This window comes from Pelodiscus sinensis, chromosome 1 (assembly GCF_049634645.1).
Source record: "Pelodiscus sinensis isolate JC-2024 chromosome 1, ASM4963464v1, whole genome shotgun sequence".
Taxonomy (NCBI): Eukaryota; Metazoa; Chordata; order Testudines; family Trionychidae; genus Pelodiscus; species Pelodiscus sinensis.
In genome coordinates this window covers 336,719,877-336,740,722 of record NC_134711.1, presented here as the reverse complement: position 1 = coordinate 336,740,722, position 20,846 = coordinate 336,719,877, and the positions used below count along the sequence as shown (strand labels likewise).

General features: G+C 77.8%; 1 protein-coding gene across 1 annotated transcript in view; it reads left to right on the top strand.

The window, feature by feature from the left end:
- Positions 1 to 6,671: 6,671 nt before the first annotated feature.
- The window catches only part of LOC142826617 (FHF complex subunit HOOK-interacting protein 1B-like), a 34,111-nt gene continuing 19,936 nt past the window's right edge, over positions 6,672 to 20,846 (top strand). Inside the window, 10 exon segments of the mRNA XM_075919728.1 lie at positions 6,672 to 7,202; positions 9,015 to 9,626; positions 10,885 to 11,043; positions 13,763 to 13,849; positions 15,681 to 15,848; positions 17,827 to 17,906; positions 18,899 to 19,050; positions 19,936 to 20,213; positions 20,215 to 20,314; positions 20,317 to 20,829. Coding sequence (XP_075775843.1) covers positions 7,065 to 7,202; positions 9,015 to 9,626; positions 10,885 to 11,043; positions 13,763 to 13,849; positions 15,681 to 15,848; positions 17,827 to 17,906; positions 18,899 to 19,050; positions 19,936 to 20,213; positions 20,215 to 20,314; positions 20,317 to 20,829 — 2,287 coding nt within the window. The 5' untranslated portion in view covers positions 6,672 to 7,064.

The window sequence follows — 20,846 nt, the reverse complement described above, 5'->3', positions numbered from 1 at the left end:
GGGGCTGGCGGGCACTGGGCCGGGGGGGGCTGGCCGTGGGGCTGGTGGGCACTGGGCCCGGGGGGGGCTGGCCGTGGGGCTGGCGGGCACTGGGGCCGGGCGGGGGGCTGGCCGTGGGGCTGGTGGGCACTGGGCCGGGGGGGGGGCTGGCCGTGGGGCTGGCGGGCACTGGGCCGGGGGGGGGCTGGTCTCAGTGGTGGTCTCTCTCTCTCTTTTGCAGCCCTCGCCCGGCCAGGACATGACCTCGGGCCACCCCCTCTGCCAGGTAGCAGGGCTGTGGGGCGGGGGCGGAGCTGGGGGCCCTGGTGACACTACGTGGGGCAGGTGGAACGTGCGTCGGCCAGGTCTCCCCTCCGGGTGGGGGGTCGTTGCTGGCCGGGCGCTGGTGCCCGCTGGCCGGTCCTGTGGCAGGGGCTGTGGTTGTGGGTCTCGCCCTTCGGCGGGTGTAGTTTCGGCATGGGGCACGGACTGCCTGGACGGTGGGCCGCTGACCCTCCGCCCAAGACCCTCGCTCTCCTGGGCTGGGGGGGTAGCCGCTGCCCCCTGGCAGCTGCCTGAGCATGGGGCAGCCCACGGCCTGTGGTCCTGGAGCATGCTGGGTGAGGGGTCGACCCACAAAACTCCAAAGCTGACTCGGAGACTAGGTGGGGACGGGGACTAGAGCCCAGCCCCTCGGTGCTGCACAGGGCTCGGTGACGCTGCTGCCAGCGCTAGCACAGCTCAGCCGCGGCGTGCTGGGCCAGGGGCGTGTGGGGGTGAGGCTGGCACGGGTACGTCACAGGCGGCGCCGGGTCGGGTGGGAGGGATCATGCAGTCACTCGGCAGGTGAGGCTGGCACAGGTCGCATGCTGACGGAGGGCGGCATGCAGCACTGAAGGCAGCCTAGTGGCAGGACAGGCGGCGGTGGCGAGTGGCTGTAACTCTCAGTCAGCCCAGCAGTAGGGCAGGCGGAGGTAGGGGGCGAGCGGGTGTAACTCCTGGGCAGCCCAGCAGCAGGACAGGCAGAGGCGGTGAGCGGGTGTAACTCCTGCGCAGCCCAGTGTCAGGACAGGCGGAGGTAGGGGGCGAGCGGGTGTAACTCTTGCGCAGCCCAGCGGCAGGACAGGCAGAGGCAGTGAGCGGGTGTAACTCCTGCGCAGCCCAGCGGCAGGACAGGCGGAGGTGGCGAGCGGGTGTAACTCCTGGGCAGCCCAGCAGCAGAACAGGCAGAGGCGGTGGTGAGCGGGTGTAACTCCTGCGCAGCCCAGCGGCAGGACAGGCGGAGGTGGCGAGCGGGTGTAACTCCTGGGCAGCCCAGCAGCAGAACAGGCAGAGGCGGGTGGTGAGCGGGTGTAACTCCTGCGCAGCCCAGCGGCAGGACAGGCGGAGGTGGCGAGCGGGTGTAACTCCTGGGCAGCCCAGCAGCAGAACAGGCAGAGGCGGTGGTGAGTGGGTGTAACTCCTGCGCAGCCCAGCGGCAGGACAGGCAGAGGCAGTGAGTAGGTGTAACTCCTGCGCAGCCCAGTGTCAGGACAGGCAGAGGCGGTGAGCGGGTGTAACTCCTGGGCAGCCCAGCAGCAGGACAGGCAGAGGCGGTGAGCGGGTGTAACTCCTGGGCAGCCCAGCGGCAGGACAGGCGGAGGCGGTGGTGAGCGGGTGTAACTCCTGCGCAGCCCAGTGTCAGGACAGGCGGAGGTGGCGAGCGGGTGTAACTCCTGCGCAGCCCAGCGGCAGGACAGGCGGAGGCGGCGAGCGGGTGTAACTCCTGCGCAGCCCAGCGGCAGGACAGGCGGAGGCGGCGAGCGGGTGTAACTCCTGCGCAGCCCAGCGGCAGGACAGGCGGAGGCGGCGAGCGGGTGTAACTCCTGCGCAGCCCAGCGGCAGGACAGGCGGAGGCGGCGAGCGGGTGTAACTCCTGGGCAGCCCAGCGGCAGAACAGGCGGAGGTGGCGAGCGGGTGTAACTCCTGCGCAGCCCAGCGGCAGGACAGGCAGAGGCGGCGAGTGGGTGTAACTCCTGCGCAGCCCAGCGGCAGGACAGGCGGAGGCGGCGAGCGGGTTGTAACTCCTGCGCAGCCCAGCGGCAGGACAGGCGGAGGCGGCGAGCGGGTGTAACTCCTGGGCAGGACAGGCGGCCGTGGCGAGGGTGTCCGGGCGTGGCTTTGGCCAGCTCGCTTTGTGCTCTGCTGCTCGATGGGGACTGTCCCTGCTGCATTGGGAGCCTGGCAGGGCCGGGAGGGGAGCCCCATGGGGGCGCGGGCGGGCAGGGCTGGGGAGCCGATGTCTCTTGGGCGAGAGAGGCTGGGAGGGTGGAGGCAGGCTGGGCGCGCTCTCACCTGGCCTCTGGGGGTGGCTCTGGGCCCATCCTGCCGGGCCCCGGGGTGTGGTGCCAGGTGCCGGTGGCTGTGCGCTGAGGCAGCGGGGTCCCTCGAGGCCCCGAGTGCCGTGGAAACGCAGTGCCCAGCGCGCCCGTCTCCGGGCCTGCCGCCGGCACGTGCCCGCCTGGGCAGCTGCGGCTCCGTTGGCCGGCGCCGGGGGGGACGTGCCCAGGAAAGCCTGCCCTTGACCGGGCTCGGGCGCAGCTGCTGGTGGTGGCGCCAGGCGGGTAGTGAGGGGGCTCGTGCCCTGGCGACCGTTTCTGCTGCACTGGGTGGAAAGGTCGGCGGGAACCTCGGCGGGCGGCCCCTGGCCGTCTCCAGTGCTGCTCGCGGGAGCGTCTCTGCCGGGCGCGGCCGCGAGCTTCCCACTCACCTTTCCCCGTGTGCCTGGCCCGCTGCCGGCCACACGGCTCACAAGCGCCCAGCCCCCGGCAGGCGGGGCAGGGGGCAGCCCTCTGGGGAGCAGTCGGGGGGCTCCCCGGGGAGAGGGAGCTGGGTGGAGCACTTCAAAGGGCAGAGGCCTGGACTCCCTGCGCGTCCCTGGGGGCAGCGGCTGTCTGGGCCATGCCCCAGAGTCCCGGCACGGCTCCGGCGGGGGACTCGGCTGGGCCGGGCCCGCAGGCCCCATGCCAGGGCTATTTCTGGCAGGCTGCTGGCAGGCGCTCGGAGCGGCTGACTCATGGCCCGGGACTGTCCTGCTGCTTTCTGACCTGTCAGGCTGTGCACATCCTGTCCCCGGCTGGCTGGGGGCTGAGCCGAGCCATGTGGGGCTGGCAATGCTGAGCTCTGGGAGCCACGTGGACCCGTGTGGGTCTGGCAGTGCCCTTGGGGTCCTCCCCACGAGTCAGTCACAGGCGGAGCGCTCGCCGGTCCCTCGGGGTCCTCCCCCACGGGTCAGTCACAGGCGGAGCGCTCGCCGGTCCCTTTGGGTCCCCCCCACGAATCAGTCACAGGCAGAGCGCTCGCCGGTCCCTCGGGGTCCTCCCCCACGGGTCAGTCACAGGCGGAGCGCTCGCCGGTCCCTCGGGGTCCTCCCCCACGGGTCAGTCACAGGCGGAGCGCTCGCCGGTCCCTCGGGGTCCTCCCCCACGAGTCAGTCACAGGCGGAGCGCTCGCCGGTCCCTCGGGGTCCTCCCCCACGGGTCAGTCACAGGCGGAGCGCTCGCCGGTCCCTCGGGGTCCTCCCCCACGGGTCAGTCACAGGCGGAGCGCTCGCCGGTCCCTCGGGGTCCTCCCCCACGAGTCAGTCACAGGCGGAGCGCTCGCCGGTCCCTCGGGGTCCTCCCCCACGGGTCAGTCACAGGCGGAGCGCTCGCCGGTCCCTCGGGGTCCTCCCCCACGGGTCAGTCACAGGCGGAGCGCTCGCCGGTCCCTTGGGGTCCTCCCCACGAGTCAGTCACAGGCGGAGCGCTCGCCGGTCCCCTCGGGGTCCTCCCCCACGGGTCAGTCACAGGTGGAGCGCTCGCCGGTCCCTCAGGGTCCCCCCCCCACGAGTCAGTCACAGGCAGAGTGCTCGCGGTCCCTCGGGGTCCCCCCCCCCCCACGAATCAGTCACAGGCAGAGCACTCGCCGGTCCCTTTGGGTCCCCCCCACGAATCAGTCACAGGCGGAGCGCTCGCCGGTCCCTTTGGGTCCCCCCCACGAATCAGTCACAGGCGGAGCGCTCGCTGGTCCCTCGGGGTCCTCCCCCACGAGTCAGTCACAGGTGGAGAGCTCGCTGGTCCCTCAGGGTTCCCCACTTATGGGTCAGTCGCACGCAGAGCGCTCGCTGGTCCCTCGGGGTCCCCCTCGTACGGGTCAGTCGCACACAGAGCGCTCGCTGGTCCCTCGGGGTCCCCCTCGTACGGGTCAGTCGCACACAGAGCGCTCGCTGGTCTCTCAGGATCCCCCTCGTACGGGTCAGTCGCACGCAGAGTGCTCGCCTGTCCCTCGGGATCCCCGTCCTACGGGTCAGTCGCACGTAGAGCGCTCGCCGGTACCATCAGGATCCCCCTCGTATGGGTCGGTCGCACGTAGAGCGCTTGCCCGTCCCTCAGGATCCCCCTCGTACGGGTCAGTCGCACGCAGAGCGCTCGCCGGTCCCTCGGGATCCCCCTCGTACGGGTCAGTCGCACACAGAGCGCTCGCCGGTCCCTCAGGATCCCCCTCCTACGGGTCAGTCGCACGCAGAGCGCTCGCCGGTCCCTCGGTGTCCCCTCGTACGGGTCAGTCGCACGCAGAGCGCTCGCCGGTCCCTCGGTGTCCCCTCGTACGGGTCAGTCGCACGCAGAGCGCTCACCGGTCCCTCGGTGTCCCCTCGTACGGGTCAGTCGCACGCAGAGCGCTCGCCAGTCCCTCAGGATCCCCCTCGTACGGGTCAGTCGCACACAGAGCGCTCACCGGTCCCTCAGGATCCCCCTCGTACGGGTCAGTCGCACGCAGAGCGCTTGCCGGTCCCTCAGGATCCCCCTCGTACGGGTCGGTCGCACGTAGAGTGCTCACCGGTCCCTCGGGATCCCCCTCGTACGGGTCAGTCGCACACAGAGCGCTCACCGGTCCCTCAGGATCCCCCTCCTACGGGTCAGTCGCACGCAGAGCGCTCGCCGGTCCCTCAGGATCCCCGTCCTACGGGTCAGTCGCACACAGAGCGCTCACCGGTCCCTCAGGATCCCCCTCCTACGGGTCAGTCGCACGCAGAGCGCTCGCCGGTCCCTCAGGATCCCCGTCCTACGGGTCAGTCGCACACAGAGCGCTCACCGGTCCCTCAGGATCCCCCTCGTACGGGTCGGTCGCACGTAGAGCGCTCACCGGTCCCTCGGGATCCCCCTCGTACGGGTCGGTCGCACGTAGAGCGCTCACCGGTCCCTCGGGATCCCCCTCCTACGGGTCAGTCGCACACAGAGCGCTCGCCGGTCCCTCAGGATCCCCCTCGTACGGGTCAGTCGCACGCAGAGCGCTCACCGGTCCCTCGGGATCCCCTCGTACGGGTCAGTCGCACACAGAGCGCTCACCGGTCCCTCGGGATCCCCCTCCTACGGGTCAGTCGCACGCAGAGCGCTCGCCGGTCCCTCAGGATCCCCCTCGTACGGGTCAGTCGCACACAGAGCGCTCACCGGTCCCTCAGGATCCCCGTCCTACGGGTCAGTCGCACGCAGAGCGCTTGCCGGTCCCTCAGGATCCCCCTCGTACGGGTCGGTCGCACGTAGAGCGCTCACCGGTCCCTCGGGATCCCCCTCGTACGGGTCAGTCGCACACAGAGCGCTCACCGGTCCCTCAGGATCCCCCTCCTACGGGTCAGTCGCACGCAGAGCGCTCGCCGGTCCCTCAGGATCCCCTCGTACGGGTCAGTCGCACGCAGAGCGCTCGCCGGTCCCTCGGGATCCCCTCGTACGGGTCAGTCGCACACAGAGCGCTCGCCGGTCCCTCAGGATCCCCCTCGTACGGGTCAGTCGCACGCAGAGCGCTCGCCGGTCCCTCGGGATCCCCTCGTACGGGTCAGTTGCACGCAGAGCGCTCGCCGGTCCTGGTCCTGCTGCCTGTGCCCTGGGCCGTGGGCGGCTGGTGGGTTGGCGCTGCATCAAGGTGTTGGCTGTCAGGCGGGTGCTGGGCCGTGGGTGGGTGCTGAGCCGTGGGAGGCTGGCGGGTGGGCGCTGGGCAGTGGTAGGCTGCTGGGCGGCCGCTGGGCCGCGGGCGGGCCCTGGGCCGTGGGAGGGCTGGGGGGCGGGCGCTGGGCCGTGGGAGGGCTGGGGGGCGGGCGCTGGGCCGTGGGAGGCTCGGGGGCGGGCGCTGGGCCGTGGGAGGCTCGGGGGCGGGCGCTGGGCCGTGGGAGGCTCGGGGGCGGGCGCTGGGCCGTGGGAGGCTCGGGGGCGGGCGCTGGGCCGTGGGAGGCTCGGGGGCGGGCGGGCGCTGGGCCGTGGGAGGCTGGGGGGCGGGCGCTGGGCCGTGGGAGGCTGGGGGGCGGGCGCTGGGCCGTCGGAGGCTGGGGGGGGCGGGCGCTGGGCCGTGGGAGGCTGCGGGGGCGGGCGCTGGGCCGTGGGAGGCTCGGGGGCGGGCGCTGGGCCGTGGGAGGCTCGGGGGCGGGCGCTGGGCCGTGGGAGGCTCGGGGGCGGGCGGGCGCTGGGCCGTGGGAGGCTGGCGGGCGGGCGCTGGGCCGTGGGAGGCTGGCGGGCGGGCGCTGGGCCGTCGGAGGCTGGGGGGGGCGGGCGCTGGGCCGTGGGAGGCTGCGGGGGCGGGGCGTTGGGCCGTGGGAGGCTGGGGGGGCGGGCGTTGGGCCGTCGGAGGCTGGGGGGGGCGGGCGCTGGGCCGTGGGAGGCTGGCGGGCGGGCGCTGGGCCGTGGCATGGGGGCTAGGCTCTCTTCCCGGGGCCTGGTGAGGGTCAGGTTGGTGGGGAAGTGGCACAGGGCAGGGCTGCTCCCCGAACCGCCCTCCCAGCAGCCGGCTCTGGCCTGCGCTGTTCTGGCCTCGCCCGCCTTGCCGCTTCCTCGCACTTTGCCCCTGCCGGCGGGGCGGGGCCTGGCCTGGCATCTCCCTGCTCCAGGTGCTGCCTGGGGCCGGCTCGGGGTCCCCGCCTCACCGTGGTGTCTGCCCACAGCCCCGAGCCGTCCTGGCCGCAGCATGGGGAGCTGGGCCTGCCGCCCGCCCGCCTCTGCCGCCCTGCCGCCGGCTCAGCGCCCTGGGGCCCTCCCCACCCTGTAGCCCCCGCCGGCCCGTCCAGAGCTGCGCCCCCGCCCATGGAGAGGATGAGCTGGCTCAGCAAGCTGCACCCCCGGGCAGCAGGGCACCGGGCCAGCCGTGCCCCCAGCCTGCAGAGCCCCGCGCCCGCCGACCCTGAGACCTGCCTCATGGTCTTCAAGAACCACTGGTACCAGGTGCGGCTGGGGGCTGGGCACAGGGTCGCTGTGGGGTGTGGGGGCGGGAGATGGGGAGAAGGGGGGTGCTGTGGGGAGCCGGGGGCAGGAGATGGGGCTGTGGGGTGGAGAATGGGGGTCACCGTGGGGCAAAGGGGCGGGAGATGGGGCTGTGGGGGGAAAAGCGGGGTCACTGGGGGTGAGGGGGCAGGAGATGGGTCTGCGGTAGGAGAAGGGGTTCACCGTGGGGCGGAAGACGGGGTTGCAGTAGGGGAAGGGGGTCGCTGAGGGGCAGGAGACGGGGCTGCGGGAGGAGAAAGGGGTTGCCGCGGGGCGGGAGACGGGGCTGCGGGAGGAGAAGGGGGTCGCCGTGGGCGGGAGACGGGGCTGTGGGAGGAGAAAGGGGTCGCCGCGGGGCGGGAGACGGGGCTGCGGGAGGAGAAGGGGGTCGCCGCGGGGCGGGAGACGGGGCTGCGGGAGGAGAAGGGGGTCGCCGCGGGGCGGGAGACGGGGCTGCGGGAGGAGAAGGGGGTCGCCGCGGGGCGGGAGGCGGGGCTGCGGGAGGAGAAGGGGGTCGCCGCGGGGCGGGAGACGGGGCTGCGGGAGGAGAAGGGGGTCGCCGCGGGGCGGGAGACGGGGCTGCGGGAGGAGAAGGGGGTCGCCGCGGGGCGGGAGACGGGGCTGCGGGAGGAGAAGGGGGTCGCCGCGGGGCGGGAGACGGGGCTGCGGGAGGAGAAGGGGGTCGCCGCGGGGCGGGAGACGGGGCTGCGGGAGGAGAAGGGGGTCGCCGCGGGGCGGGAGGCGGGGCTGCGGGAGGAGAAGGGGGTCGCCGCGGGGCGGGGAGGCGGGGCTGCGGGAGGAGAAGGGGGTCGCCGCGGGGCGGGAGGCGGGGGCTGCGGGAGGAGAAGGGGGTCGCCGCGGGGCGGGAGGCGGGGCTGCGGGAGGAGAAGGGGGTCGCCGCGGGGCGGGAGACGGGGCTGCGGGAGGAGAAGGGGGTCGCCGCGGGGCGGGAGACGGGGCTGCGGGAGGAGAAGGGGGTCGCCGCGGGGCGGGAGACGGGGCTGCGGGAGGAGAAGGGGGTCGCCGCGGGGCGGGAGACGGGGCTGCGGGATGCGGGAGGAGAAGGGGGTCGCCGCGGGGCGGGAGACGGGGCTGCGGGAGGAGAAGGGGGTCGCCGCGGGGCGGGAGGCGGGGCTGCGGGAGGAGAAGGGGGTCGCCGCGGGGCGGGAGACGGGGCTGCGGGAGGAGAAGGGGGTCGCCGTGGGCGGGAGACGGGGCTGCGGGAGGAGAAGGGGGTCGCCGTGGGCGGGAGGCGGGGCTGCGGGAGGAGAAGGGGGTCGCCGCGGGGCGGGAGGCGGGGCTGCGGGAGGAGAAGGGGGGTCGCCGCGGGGCGGGAGGCGGGGCTGCGGGAGGAGAAGGGGGTCGCCGTGGGCGGGAGGCGGGGCTGCGGGAGGAGAAGGGGGTCGCCGCGGGGCGGGAGGCGGGGCTGCGGGAGGAGAAGGGGGTCGCCGCGGGGCGGGAGACGGGGCTGCGGGAGGAGAAGGGGGTCGCCGCGGGGCGGGAGACGGGGCTGCGGGAGGAGAAGGGGGTCGCCGTGGGCGGGAGACGGGGCTGCGGGAGGAGAAGGGGGTCGCCGCGGGGCGGGAGGCGGGGCTGCGGGAGGAGAAGGGGGTCGCCGCGGGGCGGGAGACGGGGGCTGCGGGAGGAGAAGGGGGTCGCCGCGGGGCGGGAGACGGGGCTGCGGGAGGAGAAGGGGGTCGCCGCGGGGCGGGAGAGGGGGGGCTGCAGGGAACGGAGCCGGGGGCGCGGCGCTCAGCCGGCCTGTCCCCCCAGGTGCTGCGGGTGCTGGAGAAGCGGGGCCCCCTGCCGGGCCCGGGCGCGGCGGACGACCTGAGCGCCGTGCGCAACAACACCTACCAGCTGGTGACGCTGCTGGCGGAGGAGCGGCCGCGGGCCGGGGGGGCGCCCGGGCCCATCCTGGAGCTGGTGGCGGCCGAGCAGCTGCTGGAGCGGCTCCTGCGCTGGCACCGGCAGCGGGACTTCGGCGAGGAGCAGCGCGCCGAGCAGCTCAAGCTCTATGAGATGCTGGTCAGCCAGAGCCAGCAGCCGCTGCTGCGCCACCCGGCCGTGCTGCAGCCCCTGCTCCAGCTGCTGAGCCTGTGCGCGGAGCCCGGCTCGCCCGCCCTGCGCGCCGGCCTGGTGCTGCTGCTCAGCCAGCTGTGCGCCTGCGTGGCCAGGGAGCCCGCCCTGCTGGAGCGCTTCTTCCACCGGCCCGGCCCCGGCGCGCCCGCCCGCCTGCTGCTCTTCTCCCTGCTCGTGCCCTTCCTGCACCACGAGGGCACCACCGGCCAGCAGGCCCGCGACGCCCTGCTGCTGCTGCTGGCGCTGGCGGGCGCCCACCCGCCCGTGGCCGCCTACGTCGCCGAGCGCTCCTACTTCTGCCCGGTGAGCGCGGCCGGCGCCTGCCCCCCCCCGGCCCCCCCCTGGCCCCCCCCCCTCCTGGCCCCCCACCCGCCCGTGGCCGCCTACGTCGCCGAGCGCTCCTACTTCTGCCCGGTGAGCGCGGCTGGCGCCTGCCCCCCCCCGGCCCCCCCCCGGCCCCCCCCCTCCTGGCCCCCACCCGCCCGTGGCCGCCTACGTCGCCGAGCGCTCCTACTTCTGCCCGGTGAGCGCGACCGGCGCCTGCCCCCCCCGGCCCCCCCCCTGGCCCCCCCCTCCTGGCCCCCACCCGCCCGTGGCCGCCTACGTCGCCAAGCGCTCCTACTTCTGCCCGGTGAGCGCGGCCGGCGCCTGCCCCCCCTGGCCCCCCCCCTCCTGGCCCCCACCCGCCCGTGGCCGCCTACGTCGCCGAGCGCTCCTACTTCTGCCCGGTGAGTGCGGCCGGCGCCTGCCCGCCCCTCCTGGCCCCCCCTCCCGGCCCCTCCCTCCTGGCCCCCCACCTGCCCGTGGCCGCCTACGTCGCCGAGCGCTCCTACTTCTGCCCGGTGAGTGCGGCCGGCGCCTGCCCGCCCCTCCTGGCCCCCCCTCCCGGCCCCTCCCTCCTGGCCCCCACCTGCCCGTGGCCGCCTACGTCGCCGAGCGCTCCTACTTCTGCCCGGTGAGTGCGGCCGGCGCCTGCCCCCCCCCGGCGTCTGGCCCCCCCCTCCTGGCCCCCCCCTCCTGGCCCCCACCCGCCCGTGGCCGCCTACGTCGCCAAGCGCTCCTACTTCTGCCCGGTGAGCGCGGCCGGCGTCTGCCCCACCCGGCGTCTGCCCCACCCGGCGTCTGCCCCCCCTCCTGGCCCCCCCCTCCTGGCCCCCACCCGCCTGTGGCCACCTACGGCACCGACCGCTCCTACTTCTGCCCGTTGAGCGCAGCCCGGCGCCTGGCCCTGCTACAGCCTTTGCTAGAGGGGAGCCCGGCCTTCTGGGTCCGCTGCCTAGCGCCAGAGTGATCCTCAGCCTGCCACCCCGCCTGCCTCAGTTTCTCATCCCGGGGCGGGGAGATGGAGGCTTGTTGGAGGACTGGCATTGCTCCAGGCTGCGCACTCTGCCCTGAACTGTGCCAGCCGGCGGCGCCCAGGGCCTGCAGCGTCCGGCCCAGGGCTCTGTGCCTCCCGGGGCTGCCCCGTGCGTGGGGCCTTGAGCTGGGCTTGGTGGAGGGGCAGCGCCTGGCGCTGGCACCCCCAGCCTGACCGTCGGCCTTTCGCCATCCTGGCCCGCAGGTTCTCGCCACGGGCCTCAGCGCCCTCTACTCCTCCCTGCCCCGCAAGATCGAGGTGCGGGCGGACGACTGGCACTGCCTGCGCCGCGAGGACTGGACCGGCGTGCCCGCCCTCGTCCTCTTCATGAACTCGCTGGAGTTCTGCAACGCCGTCCTCCAGGTGGGCAGCAGCGGGCACCGGGCCCGTCCCGAGAGCCGCCGCCCAGCCCGGCACCGGGCCCGTCCCGAGAGCCCCCGCCCAGCCCGGCACCGGGCCCGTCCCGAGAGCCCCCGCCCAGCCCGGCACCGGGCCCGTCCCGAGAGCCCCCGCCCAGCCCGGCACCGGGCCCGTCCCGAGAGCCGCCGCCCAGCCCGGCACCGGGCCCGTCCCGAGAGCCCCCGCCCAGCCCGGCACCGGGCCCGTCCCGAGAGCCCCCGCCCAGCCCGGCACCGGGCCCGTCCCGAGAGCCGCCGCCCAGCCCGGCACCGGGCCCGTCCCGAGAGCCGCCGCCCAGCCCGGCACCGGGCCCGTCCCGAGAGCCGCCGCCCAGCCCGGCACCGGGCCCGTCCCGAGAGCCGCCGCCCAACCCGGCACCGGGCCCGTCCCGAGAGCCCCGTCCTACCTGGGGGAGGGCAACCCGGCTCTGTGCCCATCCTGGGAGTCCCCGTCCATACCTGCACCATGCCCATCCGAGAGAGCCCCCGCCCAGCCCGGCACCGGGCCCGTCCCGAGAGCCCCCGACCCCGCCCAGCCCGGCACCGGGCCCGTCCCGAGAGCCCCCGACCCCGCCCAGCCCGGCACCGGGCCCGTCCCGAGAGCCCCCGACCCCGCCCAGCCCGGCACCGGGCCCGTCCCGAGAGCCCCCGACCCAGCCCGGCACCGGGCCCGTCCCGAGAGCCCCCGACCCAGCCCGGCACCGGGCCCGTCCCGAGAGCCCCCGCCCAGCCCGGCACCGGGCCCGTCCCGAGAGCCCCCGCCCAGCCCGGCACCGGGCCCGTCCCGAGAGCCCCCCGACCCAGCCCGGCACCGGGCCCGTCCCGAGAGCCCCCGCCCAGCCCGGCACCGGGCCCGTCCCGAGAGCCCCCGACCCCGCCCAGCCCGGCACCGGGCCCGTCCCGAGAGCCCCAGCCCGGCACCGGGCCCGTCCCGAGAGCCCCCGCCCAGCCCGGCACCGGGCCCGTCCCGAGAGCCCCCGCCCCGCCCAGCCCGGCACCGGGCCCGTCCCGAGAGCCCCCGACCCCGCCCAGCCCGGCACCGGGCCCGTCCCGAGAGCCCCCGACCCAGCCCGGCACCGGGCCCGTCCCGAGAGCCCCCGACCCAGCCCGGCACCGGGCCCGTCCCGAGAGCCCCCGACCCAGCCCGGCACCGGGCCCGTCCCGAGAGCCCCCGACCCAGCCCGGCACCGGGCCCGTCCGAGAGCCCCCGACCCAGCCCGGCACCGGGCCCGTCCCGAGAGCCCCCGACCCAGCCCGGCACCGGGCCCGTCCCGAGAGCCCCCGACCCCGCCCAGCCCGGCACCGGGCCCGTCCCGAGAGCCCCTGACCCCGCCCAGCCCGGCACCGGGCCCGTCCCGAGAGCCCCCGACCCAGCCCGGCACCGGGCCCGTCCCGAGAGCCCCCGCCCAGCCCGGCACCGGGCCCGTCCCGAGAGCCCCCGACCCCGCCCAGCCCGGCACCGGGCCCGTCCCGAGAGCCCCTGACCCCGCCCAGCCCGGCACCGGGCCCGTCCCGAGAGCCCCCGCCCAGCCCGGCACCGGGCCCGTCCCGAGAGCCCCCGCCCCGCCCAGCCCGGCACCGGGCCCGTCCCGAGAGCCCCCGCCCCGCCCAGCCCGGCACCGGGCCCGTCCCGAGAGCCGCCGCCCAGCCCGGCACCGGGCCCGTCCCGAGAGCCGCCGCCCAACCCGGCACCGGGCCCGTCCCGAGAGCCCCGTCCTACCTGGGGGAGGGCAACCCGGCTCTGTGCCCATCCTGGGAGTCCCCGTCCATACCTGCACCATGCCCATCCGAGAGAGCCCCCGCCCAGCCCGGCACCGGGCCCGTCCCGAGAGCCGCCGCCCAGCCCGGCACCGGGCCCGTCCCGAGAGCCCCCGACCCCGCCCAGCCCGGCACCGGGCCCGTCCCGAGAGCCCCCGACCCCGCCCAGCCCGGCACCGGGCCCGTCCCGAGAGCCCCCGACCCCGCCCAGCCCGGCACCGGGCCCGTCCCGAGAGCCCCCGACCCAGCCCGGCACCGGGCCCGTCCCGAGAGCCCCCGACCCAGCCCGGCACCGGGCCCGTCCCGAGAGCCCCCGACCCAGCCCGGCACCGGGCCCGTCCCGAGAGCCCCCGACCCCGCCCAGCCCGGCACCGGGCCCGTCCCGAGAGCCCCCGACCCAGCCCGGCACCGGGCCCGTCCCGAGAGCCCCCGCCCAGCCCGGCACCGGGCCCGTCCCGAGAGCCCCCGACCCCGCCCAGCCCGGCACCGGGCCCGTCCCGAGAGCCCCCGACCCCGCCCAGCCCGGCACCGGGCCCGTCCCGAGAGCCCCTGACCCCGCCCAGCCCGGCACCGGGCCCGTCCCGAGAGCCCCCGCCCAGCCCGGCACCGGGCCCGTCCCGAGAGCCCCCGCCCCGCCCAGCCCGGCACCGGGCCCGTCCCGAGAGCCCCCGCCCCGCCCAGCCCGGCACCGTGCCACCCACTGCCTGCGGCTGCCCATGGCTCTCAGGTCGTAGTCACACTTGGATCCCGGCCCTCTGGGCGGATCCCCCCTCTCCGGTGCGACAGCCCCTTCCTGGGGGCCCCTCCAGAGCTCTCCCCTTGTCACATTGACCAGTCACATTGGGGCACTGGGTGCCCCTCTGCATGCAGCCTCCCCGAACTCCCCACTTCCTCACAGCCGCACCCTCAGCTCTGTGCTCCTGCAGGTGGCCCCGCCGGTGGTGCGGAAGCAGCTGGTGGATTACGTGCACAACGGTTTCCTGGTGCCTGTGATGGGCCCAGCCCTGCATAAGGTAGGGTCAGCAGCCTGGCCGGGGGGCAGGCTCAGCCCAGCCATAGGGGAGCCAGGTCACAGCCTGCCTCAGCTCTGGCTCCATGGTGGGAGAGTGGGGGGCGAGAGCATGGGTGAGCCCTGTGTGGGGGGGGGGCGGGAGTCTGAGCAGCTGTCCCGTGGGCGGCGGCGGGAGCGGGCGGCTGTCCCGCGGGCGGGGGCGGGCGTCTGAGCTGCTGTCCAGCGGGCGGGGGCTGGGGCGGGCGCCTGAGCGGCTGTCCCGCGGGCGGCGGCGGAGGGGGCGGGTGTCTGAGCGGCTGTCCCGCGGGCGGCGGCGGAGGGGGCGGGTGTCTGAGCAGCTGTCCCGCGGGCGGCGGCGGAGGGGGCGGGTGTCTGAGCAGCTGTCCCGCGGGCGGCGGCGGAGGGGGCGGGTGTCTGAGCGGCTGTCCCGCGGGCGGCGGCGGAGGGGGCGGGTGTCTGAGCGGCTGTCCCGCGGGCGGCGGCGGAGGGGGCGGGTGTCTGAGCGGCTGTCCCGCGGGCGGCGGCGGAGGGGGCGGGTGTCTGAGCGGCTGTCCCGCGGGCGGCGGCGGAGGGGGCGGGTGTCTGAGCGGCTGTCCCGCGGGCGGCGGGGGGGGCGGGCGTCTGAGCGGCTGTCCCGCGTGCGGTGGAGGGGGCGGGTGTCTGAGCGGCTGTCCCGCGGGCGGCAGCGGAGGGGGCGGGTGTCTGAGCGGCTGTCCCGCGGGCGGCAGCGGAGGGGGCGGGTGTCTGAGCGGCTGTCCCGCGGGCGGCGGCGGAGGGGGCGGGTGTCTGAGCAGCTGTCCCGCGGGCGGCAGCGGAGGGGGCGGGTGTCTGAGCGGCTGTCCCGCGGGCGGCGGGGGGGGCGGGCGTCTGAGCGGCTGTCCCGCGGGCGGCGGGGGGGGCGGGCGTCTGAGCGGCTGTCCCGCGGGCGGCGGGGGGGGGCGGGCGTCTGAGCGGCTGTCCCGCGTGCGGTGGAGGGGGCGGGTGTCTGAGCGGCTGTCCCGCGGGCGGCGGGGGGGGCGGGCGTCTGAGCGGCTGTCCCGCGGGCGGCGGTGGAGGGGGCGGGTGTCTGAGCGGCTGTCCCGCGTGCGGCAGCGGAGGGGGCGGGTGTCTGAGCGGCTGTCCCGCGGGCGGCGGAGGGGGCGGGTGTCTGAGCGGCTGTCCCGCGGGCGGCGGTGGAGGGGGCGGGTGTCTGAGCGGCTGTCCCGCGGGTGGCGGTGGGGGCGGGTGTCTGAGCGGCTGTCCCGCGGGCGGCGGTGGGGGCGGGTGTCTGAGCGGCTGTCCCGCGGGCGGGGGGCGGGTGTCTGAGCGGCTGTCCCGCGTGCGGTGGAGGGGGCGGGCGTCTGAGCGGCTGTCCCGCGGGCGGCGGTGGAGGGGGCAGGTGTCTGAGCGGCTGTCCCGCGGGTGTCTGAGCGGCTGTCCCACGGGCGGCGGTGGAGGGGGCGGGTGTCTGAGCGGTTGTCCCGCGGGCGGCGGTGGAGGGGGCGGGTGTCTGAGCGGCTGTCCTGCGGGCGGCGGTGGAGGGGGCGGGTGTCTGAGCGGCTGTCCCGCGGGCGGTGGAGGGGGCGGGTGTCTGAGTGGCTGTCCTGCGGGCGGCGGTGGAGGGGGCGGGTGTCTGAGCGGCTGTCCCGCGGGCGGTGGAGGGGGCGGGTGTCTGAGCGGCTGTCCCGCGGGCGGTGGAGGGGGCGGGTGTCTGAGCGGCTGTCCCGCGGGCGGCGGTGGAGGGGGCGGGTGTCTGAGCGGTTGTCCCGCGGGCGGCGGTGGAGGGGGCGGGTGTCTGAGCGGCTGTCCCGCGGGCGGCGGAGGGGGCGGGTGTCTGAGCGGCTGTCCCGCAGGCGGCGGTGGAGGAGCTGATCGCCAGCACCGCGTACCTGGAGCTGTTCTTGCGGAGCGTCACCGACCCGGCCCTGCTGCAAACCTTCCTGCGCTTCATCCTCCTGCATCGGCACGAGCAGAGCCCAATTCTCGACACGCTCGTCACCCGCCTGGCCAGCAACTCCCGGGTACGCCCCCCCGCCGGGTCCCCCTCAGCCCCCGTACGCCCCCCCGCCGGGTCCCCCTCAGCCCCCGTACGCCCCCCCGCCGGGCCCCCTCAGCCCCCGTACGCCCCCCCCGCCGGGTCCCCCTCAGCCCCCGTACGCCCCCCCGCCGGGTCCCCCTCAGCCCCCGTACGCCCCCCCGCCGGGCTCCCTCAGCCCCCGTACGCCCCCCCGCCGGGCTCCTCAGCCCCCGTACGCCCCCCCGCCGGGTCCCCCTCAGCCCCCGTACGCCCCCCGCCGGGTCCCCTCAGCCCCCGTACGCCCCCCCGCCGGGTCCCCCTCAGCCCCCGTACGCCCCCCCGCCGGGCCCCCTCAGCCCCCGTACGCCCCCCCGCCGGGCCCCCTCAGCCCCCGTACGCCCCCCCCGCCGGGTCCCCCTCAGCCCCCGTACGCCCCCCCGCCGGGCCCCCTCAGCCCCCGTACGCCCCCCCGCCGGGTCCCCCTCAGCCCCCCCGCCGGGTCCCCCTCAGCCCCCGCGTACGCCCCCCCGCCGGGTCCCCCTCAGCCCCCGCGTACGCCCCCCCGCCGGGTCCCCCTCAGCCCCCGTACGCCCCCCCGCCGGTCCTCCTCAGCCCCCGCATACGGCCCCCCCGCCGGGTCCCCCTCAGCCCCCGCGTACGCCCCCCCGCCGTGTCCCCCTCAGCCCCCGCGTACGCCCCCCCCGCCGGGTCCCCCTCAGCCCCCGCGTACGCCCCCCCCGCCGGGTCCCCCTCAGCCCCCGCATACGGCCCCCCCCGCCGGGTCCCCCTCAGCCCCCGCGTACGCCCCCCCGCCGGGTCCCCCTCAGCCCCCGCGTACGCCCCCCCCGCCGGGTCCCCCTCAGCCCCCGTACGCCCCCCCGCCGGGTCCTCCTCAGCCCCCGCGTACGCCCCCCCGCCGGGTCCCCCTCAGCCCCCGCATACGGCCCCCCCGCCGGGTCCCCCTCAGCCCCCGCGTACGCCCCCCCGCCGGGCCCCCTCAGCCCCCGTACGCCCCCCCGCCGGGTCCCCCTCAGCCCCCGCGTACGCCCCCCCCGCCGTGTCCCCCTCAGCCCCCGCGTACGCCCCCCCGCCGGGTCCCCTTCAGCCCCCGCGTACGCCCCCCCGCCGGGTCCCCCTCAGCCCCCGCGTACGGCCCCCCGCCGGGTCCCCCTCAGCCCCCGCGTACGCCCCCCCAGGGTCCTCCTCAGCCCCCGCATACGGCCCCCCCGCCGGGTACGCCCGAGCCCCCGCGTACGCCCCCCCAGGGTCCTCCTCAGCCCCCGCATACGGCCCCCCCCGCCGGGTCCCCCTCAGCCCCCGCGTACGCCCCCCCCCCGGGTCCCCCTCAGCCCCCGCGTACGCCCCCCCGCCGGGTCCGCCCCAGCCCCCGCATACGCCCCCCCGCCGGGTCCCCCTCAGCCCCCGCGTACGCCCCCCCCGCCGGGTCCCCCTCAGCCCCTGCGTACGCCCCCCCCGCCGGGTCCCCCTCAGCCCCCGCGTACGCCCCCCCGCCGGGTCCGCCCCAGCCCCCGCATACGCCCCCCCGCCGGGTCCCCCTCAGCCCCCGCGTACGCCCCCCCCGCCGGGTCCCCCTCAGCCCCCGCGTACGCCCCCCCGCCGGGTCCCCCTCAGCCCCCGCGTACGGCCCCCCCCCGGGTCCCCCTCAGCCACCGTACGCCCCCCCGCCGGGTCCGCCCCAGCCCCCGCGTACGCTCCCCCCGCCGGGTCCCTCTCAGCCCCCGCGTACGCCCCCCCCGCTGGGTTCGCCCCAGCCCCTCGTACGCCCCCCCGCCGGGTACGCCCCAGCCCCCCGTAGGCGCCCCCCGCCGGGTACGTCCCAACCCCCTGTACGCCCCCCCCGCCAGGTACGCCCCAGCCCCCGCGTACGCCCCCTCTCTGGGCCCCCCTCCCCCTTAGCGCCTGCCCCAGCCCGCGCGCCCCCAGTGCCGGCCGTGGGGCCCAGCCCGTGCCTGTCTCCCCAGCTCTGCATGGTGTCTCTGAGTCTCTTCCGCACCCTCCTCAACCTCAACTGCGAGGACGTGATGCTGCAGCTGGTGCTCAGGTGAGGCGGGGGAGGGGCTCGGTGCCTCGGTTTCTCCATCTCAGGGGCCTCCCCAGAGTGCGGGCCCCGCGGGCAGCGGCCGGCAACGGGGCCAGGCCCCACGGGGAGCCCCAGTGTGTGGCAGGCGCCCCCAACCCTCAGCCCCCCTCCCGGCTCTGGCCCTTCGGCAGCCTGGCCGCTGTGTGCCAGGGCGGGGGGGCGGGGCCCTGTGCGTGTGCTCGGGTGGGGCCGGGGGGGGGCGGGGCCCTGTGCGTGTGCTCGGGTGGGGCCGGGGGGGGGCCATGCGCGCTGGGGGCGGGGCCCTGTGCGTGTGCTTGGGTGGGGCCGAGGGGGGGGCGGGGCCCTGTGCGTGTGCTCGGGTGGGGCCGGGGGGGGCGGGGCCCTGTGCGTGTGCTCGGGTGGGGCCGGGGGGGGGGGTCATGCGCGCTGGGGGCGGGGCCCTGTGCGTGTGCTTGGGTGGGGCCGGGGGGGGCGGGGCCCTGTGCGTGTGCTCGGGTGGGGCCGGGGGGGGCGGGGCCCTGTGCGTGTGCTCGGGTGGGGCCGGGGGGGGGCCATGCGCGCTGGGGGCGGGGCCCTGTGCGTGTGCTCGGGGGGGGCGGGGCCCTGTGCGTGTGCTCGGGTGGGGCCGGGGGGGGGGGCCATGCGCGCTGGGGGCGGGGCCCTGTGCGTGTGCTTGGGTGGGGCCGGGGGGGGCGGGGCCCTGTGCGTGTGCTCGGGTGGGGCCGGGGGGGGGCGATGCGCGCTGGGGGCGGGGGCCCTGTGCGTGTGCTTGGGTGGGGCCGGGGGGGGCGGGGCCCTGTGCGTGTGCTCGGGTGGGGCCGGGGGGGGCGGGGCCCTGTGCGTGTGCTTGGGTGGGGCCGGGGGGGGCGGGGCCCTGTGCGTGTGCTCGGGTGGGGCCGAGGGGGGGGGCCGTGCGCACTGGGGGGCGGGGCCCTGTGCGTGGGCTCGGGTGGGGCCCCTGCCCCCTGTGACCCGCCCCGCCCCTGCCCCAGGTACCTGATCCCCTGCAGCCACGTGATGCTGAGCCAGAGGCGGGCGGTGAGGGAGCTGGACATCTACGGCAAGACGGCCGCCAAGTTCCTCTCGCTCATCCCGCGCTGCTGCCTCCCCGCCCCGGAGCCGGAGCCTGCCGCCTGCGCCAGAGGTGGGGTGCTGTGCCCTGCCCCCCCAGCCTGGCTCCCCTGCTGTTCCTCCCGGCTGTTCTGGCAGCACCTGGTGGGGGGAGGGGGCGGCCCGGCCTCGGACGCTGCGGCGTGGTGGGGAGGGGGGAGGGGGCGGCACGGCGGGGGGGGAGGGGGGCGGCACGGCGGGGGGGAGGTGGGTGGCCCGGCCTCGGACGCTGCGGCGTGGCGGGGGGGAGGGGACGGCACGGCGGGGGGAGGGGGCGGCATGGCGGGGGGGAAGGGGGCGGCCCGGCCTCGGACGCTGCGGCGTGGCGGGGGGGAGGGGACGGCACGGCGGGGGGAGGGGGCGGCATGGCGGGGGGGAAGGGGGCGGCCCGGCCTCGGACGCTGCGGCGTGGCGGGGGGGAGGGGACGGCACGGCGGGGGGGGGGAGGCGGCCCGGCCTCGGACGCTGCGGCGTGGTGGGAGGGGGGAGGGGACGGCACGGCGGGGGGGGGAGGCGGCACGGCCTCAGACGCTGCGGCGTGGCAGGGGGGGAGGGGGCGGCATGGCGGGGGGGAGGGGGGCGGCACGGCCTCGGACGCTGCGGCACGGCGGCATGGCGGGGGGAGGGGGCGGCATGGCGGGGGGGGAGGCGGCACGGCCTCGGACGCTGCGGCACGGCGGCATGGCGGGGGGGAGGGGCGGCACGGCGGGGGGGGGGGGGAGGGGGCGGCACAGCGGCGGGAGGGGGCGGGGGGCTGCTGGGCCCAGTTGGACCGGCAGCGGATGCGGGGGGCCTCGTGGCCACTCCGGGGTGGGTCGCCCTGGGCCGCCCTTCCCTCGCTGGGGCTGGGGCTGGAGCCGGGTGCCGGAGCCAGGCCATGGAGGTCTCAGGTCTCAGGCCCTGGTCTCTCCCCTCACAGCCCACGGGAGCCCCCGGCCCTCCACGCCCTCCCGCCTCGCCTTCTTCGTGCGCCAGCAGAGCAGCAGCGCGGACGCCGGCAGCCCCACGCCCCGCTCGCCCGGGCTGGCCACGCCCAGCGGCAGCCCCTGCCGCCCCCCGGCCCGCTGGGAGGAGGTGTCGGAGCTGGAGGGGAACTACCTGGAGTACCTGCGGGACGCCCAGCTCAGCGTGGAGCAGTGCGCCTGGGCCTGCCGCGTGTGGTCAGCCCCCTACGACGGGGAGCGGCCCGGCGCCCCCCCCCCCGCCCGCCGGCCCCGCCACCCCCCGGACTAAGAAACGGGGCCTGCCCGAGGAAGGCGGGAGGCTGGCGGGGCCCCCCAGCAGCAGTGAGCCGAGCGCTGGCCCCCTGCAGCCGGCCCCGAGGCTGCGGCTCCCCTCGTCAACGGGGCCCAAGCGGGCGGGCCGGCCGGGGACGTGGCGGTGAAGAAGGTGCGCTGGGAGCAGAGGGGACTCCAGGCCCCGGCGGAGAACGGCGCCCCCGCCCCCGCCCCCGCCCCCGCCCGGGAGCAGCTGCGCTCCGTGGACTCGCTGCTGGACGAGCTGCTGGCCCAGGCCCCCAGCGAAACCAGCGGCTCCGGCCTGAGCATCGAGAGGTTCTCGCAGGAGCTGCGGGAGCTGGAGGCCGAGCTGGAGGGCAGGGCAGGGCAGCAGCCGCCCCCCTCGCCCGCTGGGCCCCTCTCTCGGGAGGAGGAGGAGGCCTACGAGAGGTTCTCTTCACCCCCTGAGCCCCACACTCCAGCCAGCTCCGGGGGACCCCCGGCGGCCGCCCAGCCCCGGCTGCCGGATCCCCTGGCCCAGCTCATCAGCAGCCCCGTGCGGGCCCCCGGACAGGCGCCCAGCCAGCCCTTCACAGGTGAGCCTGGTGCTGCG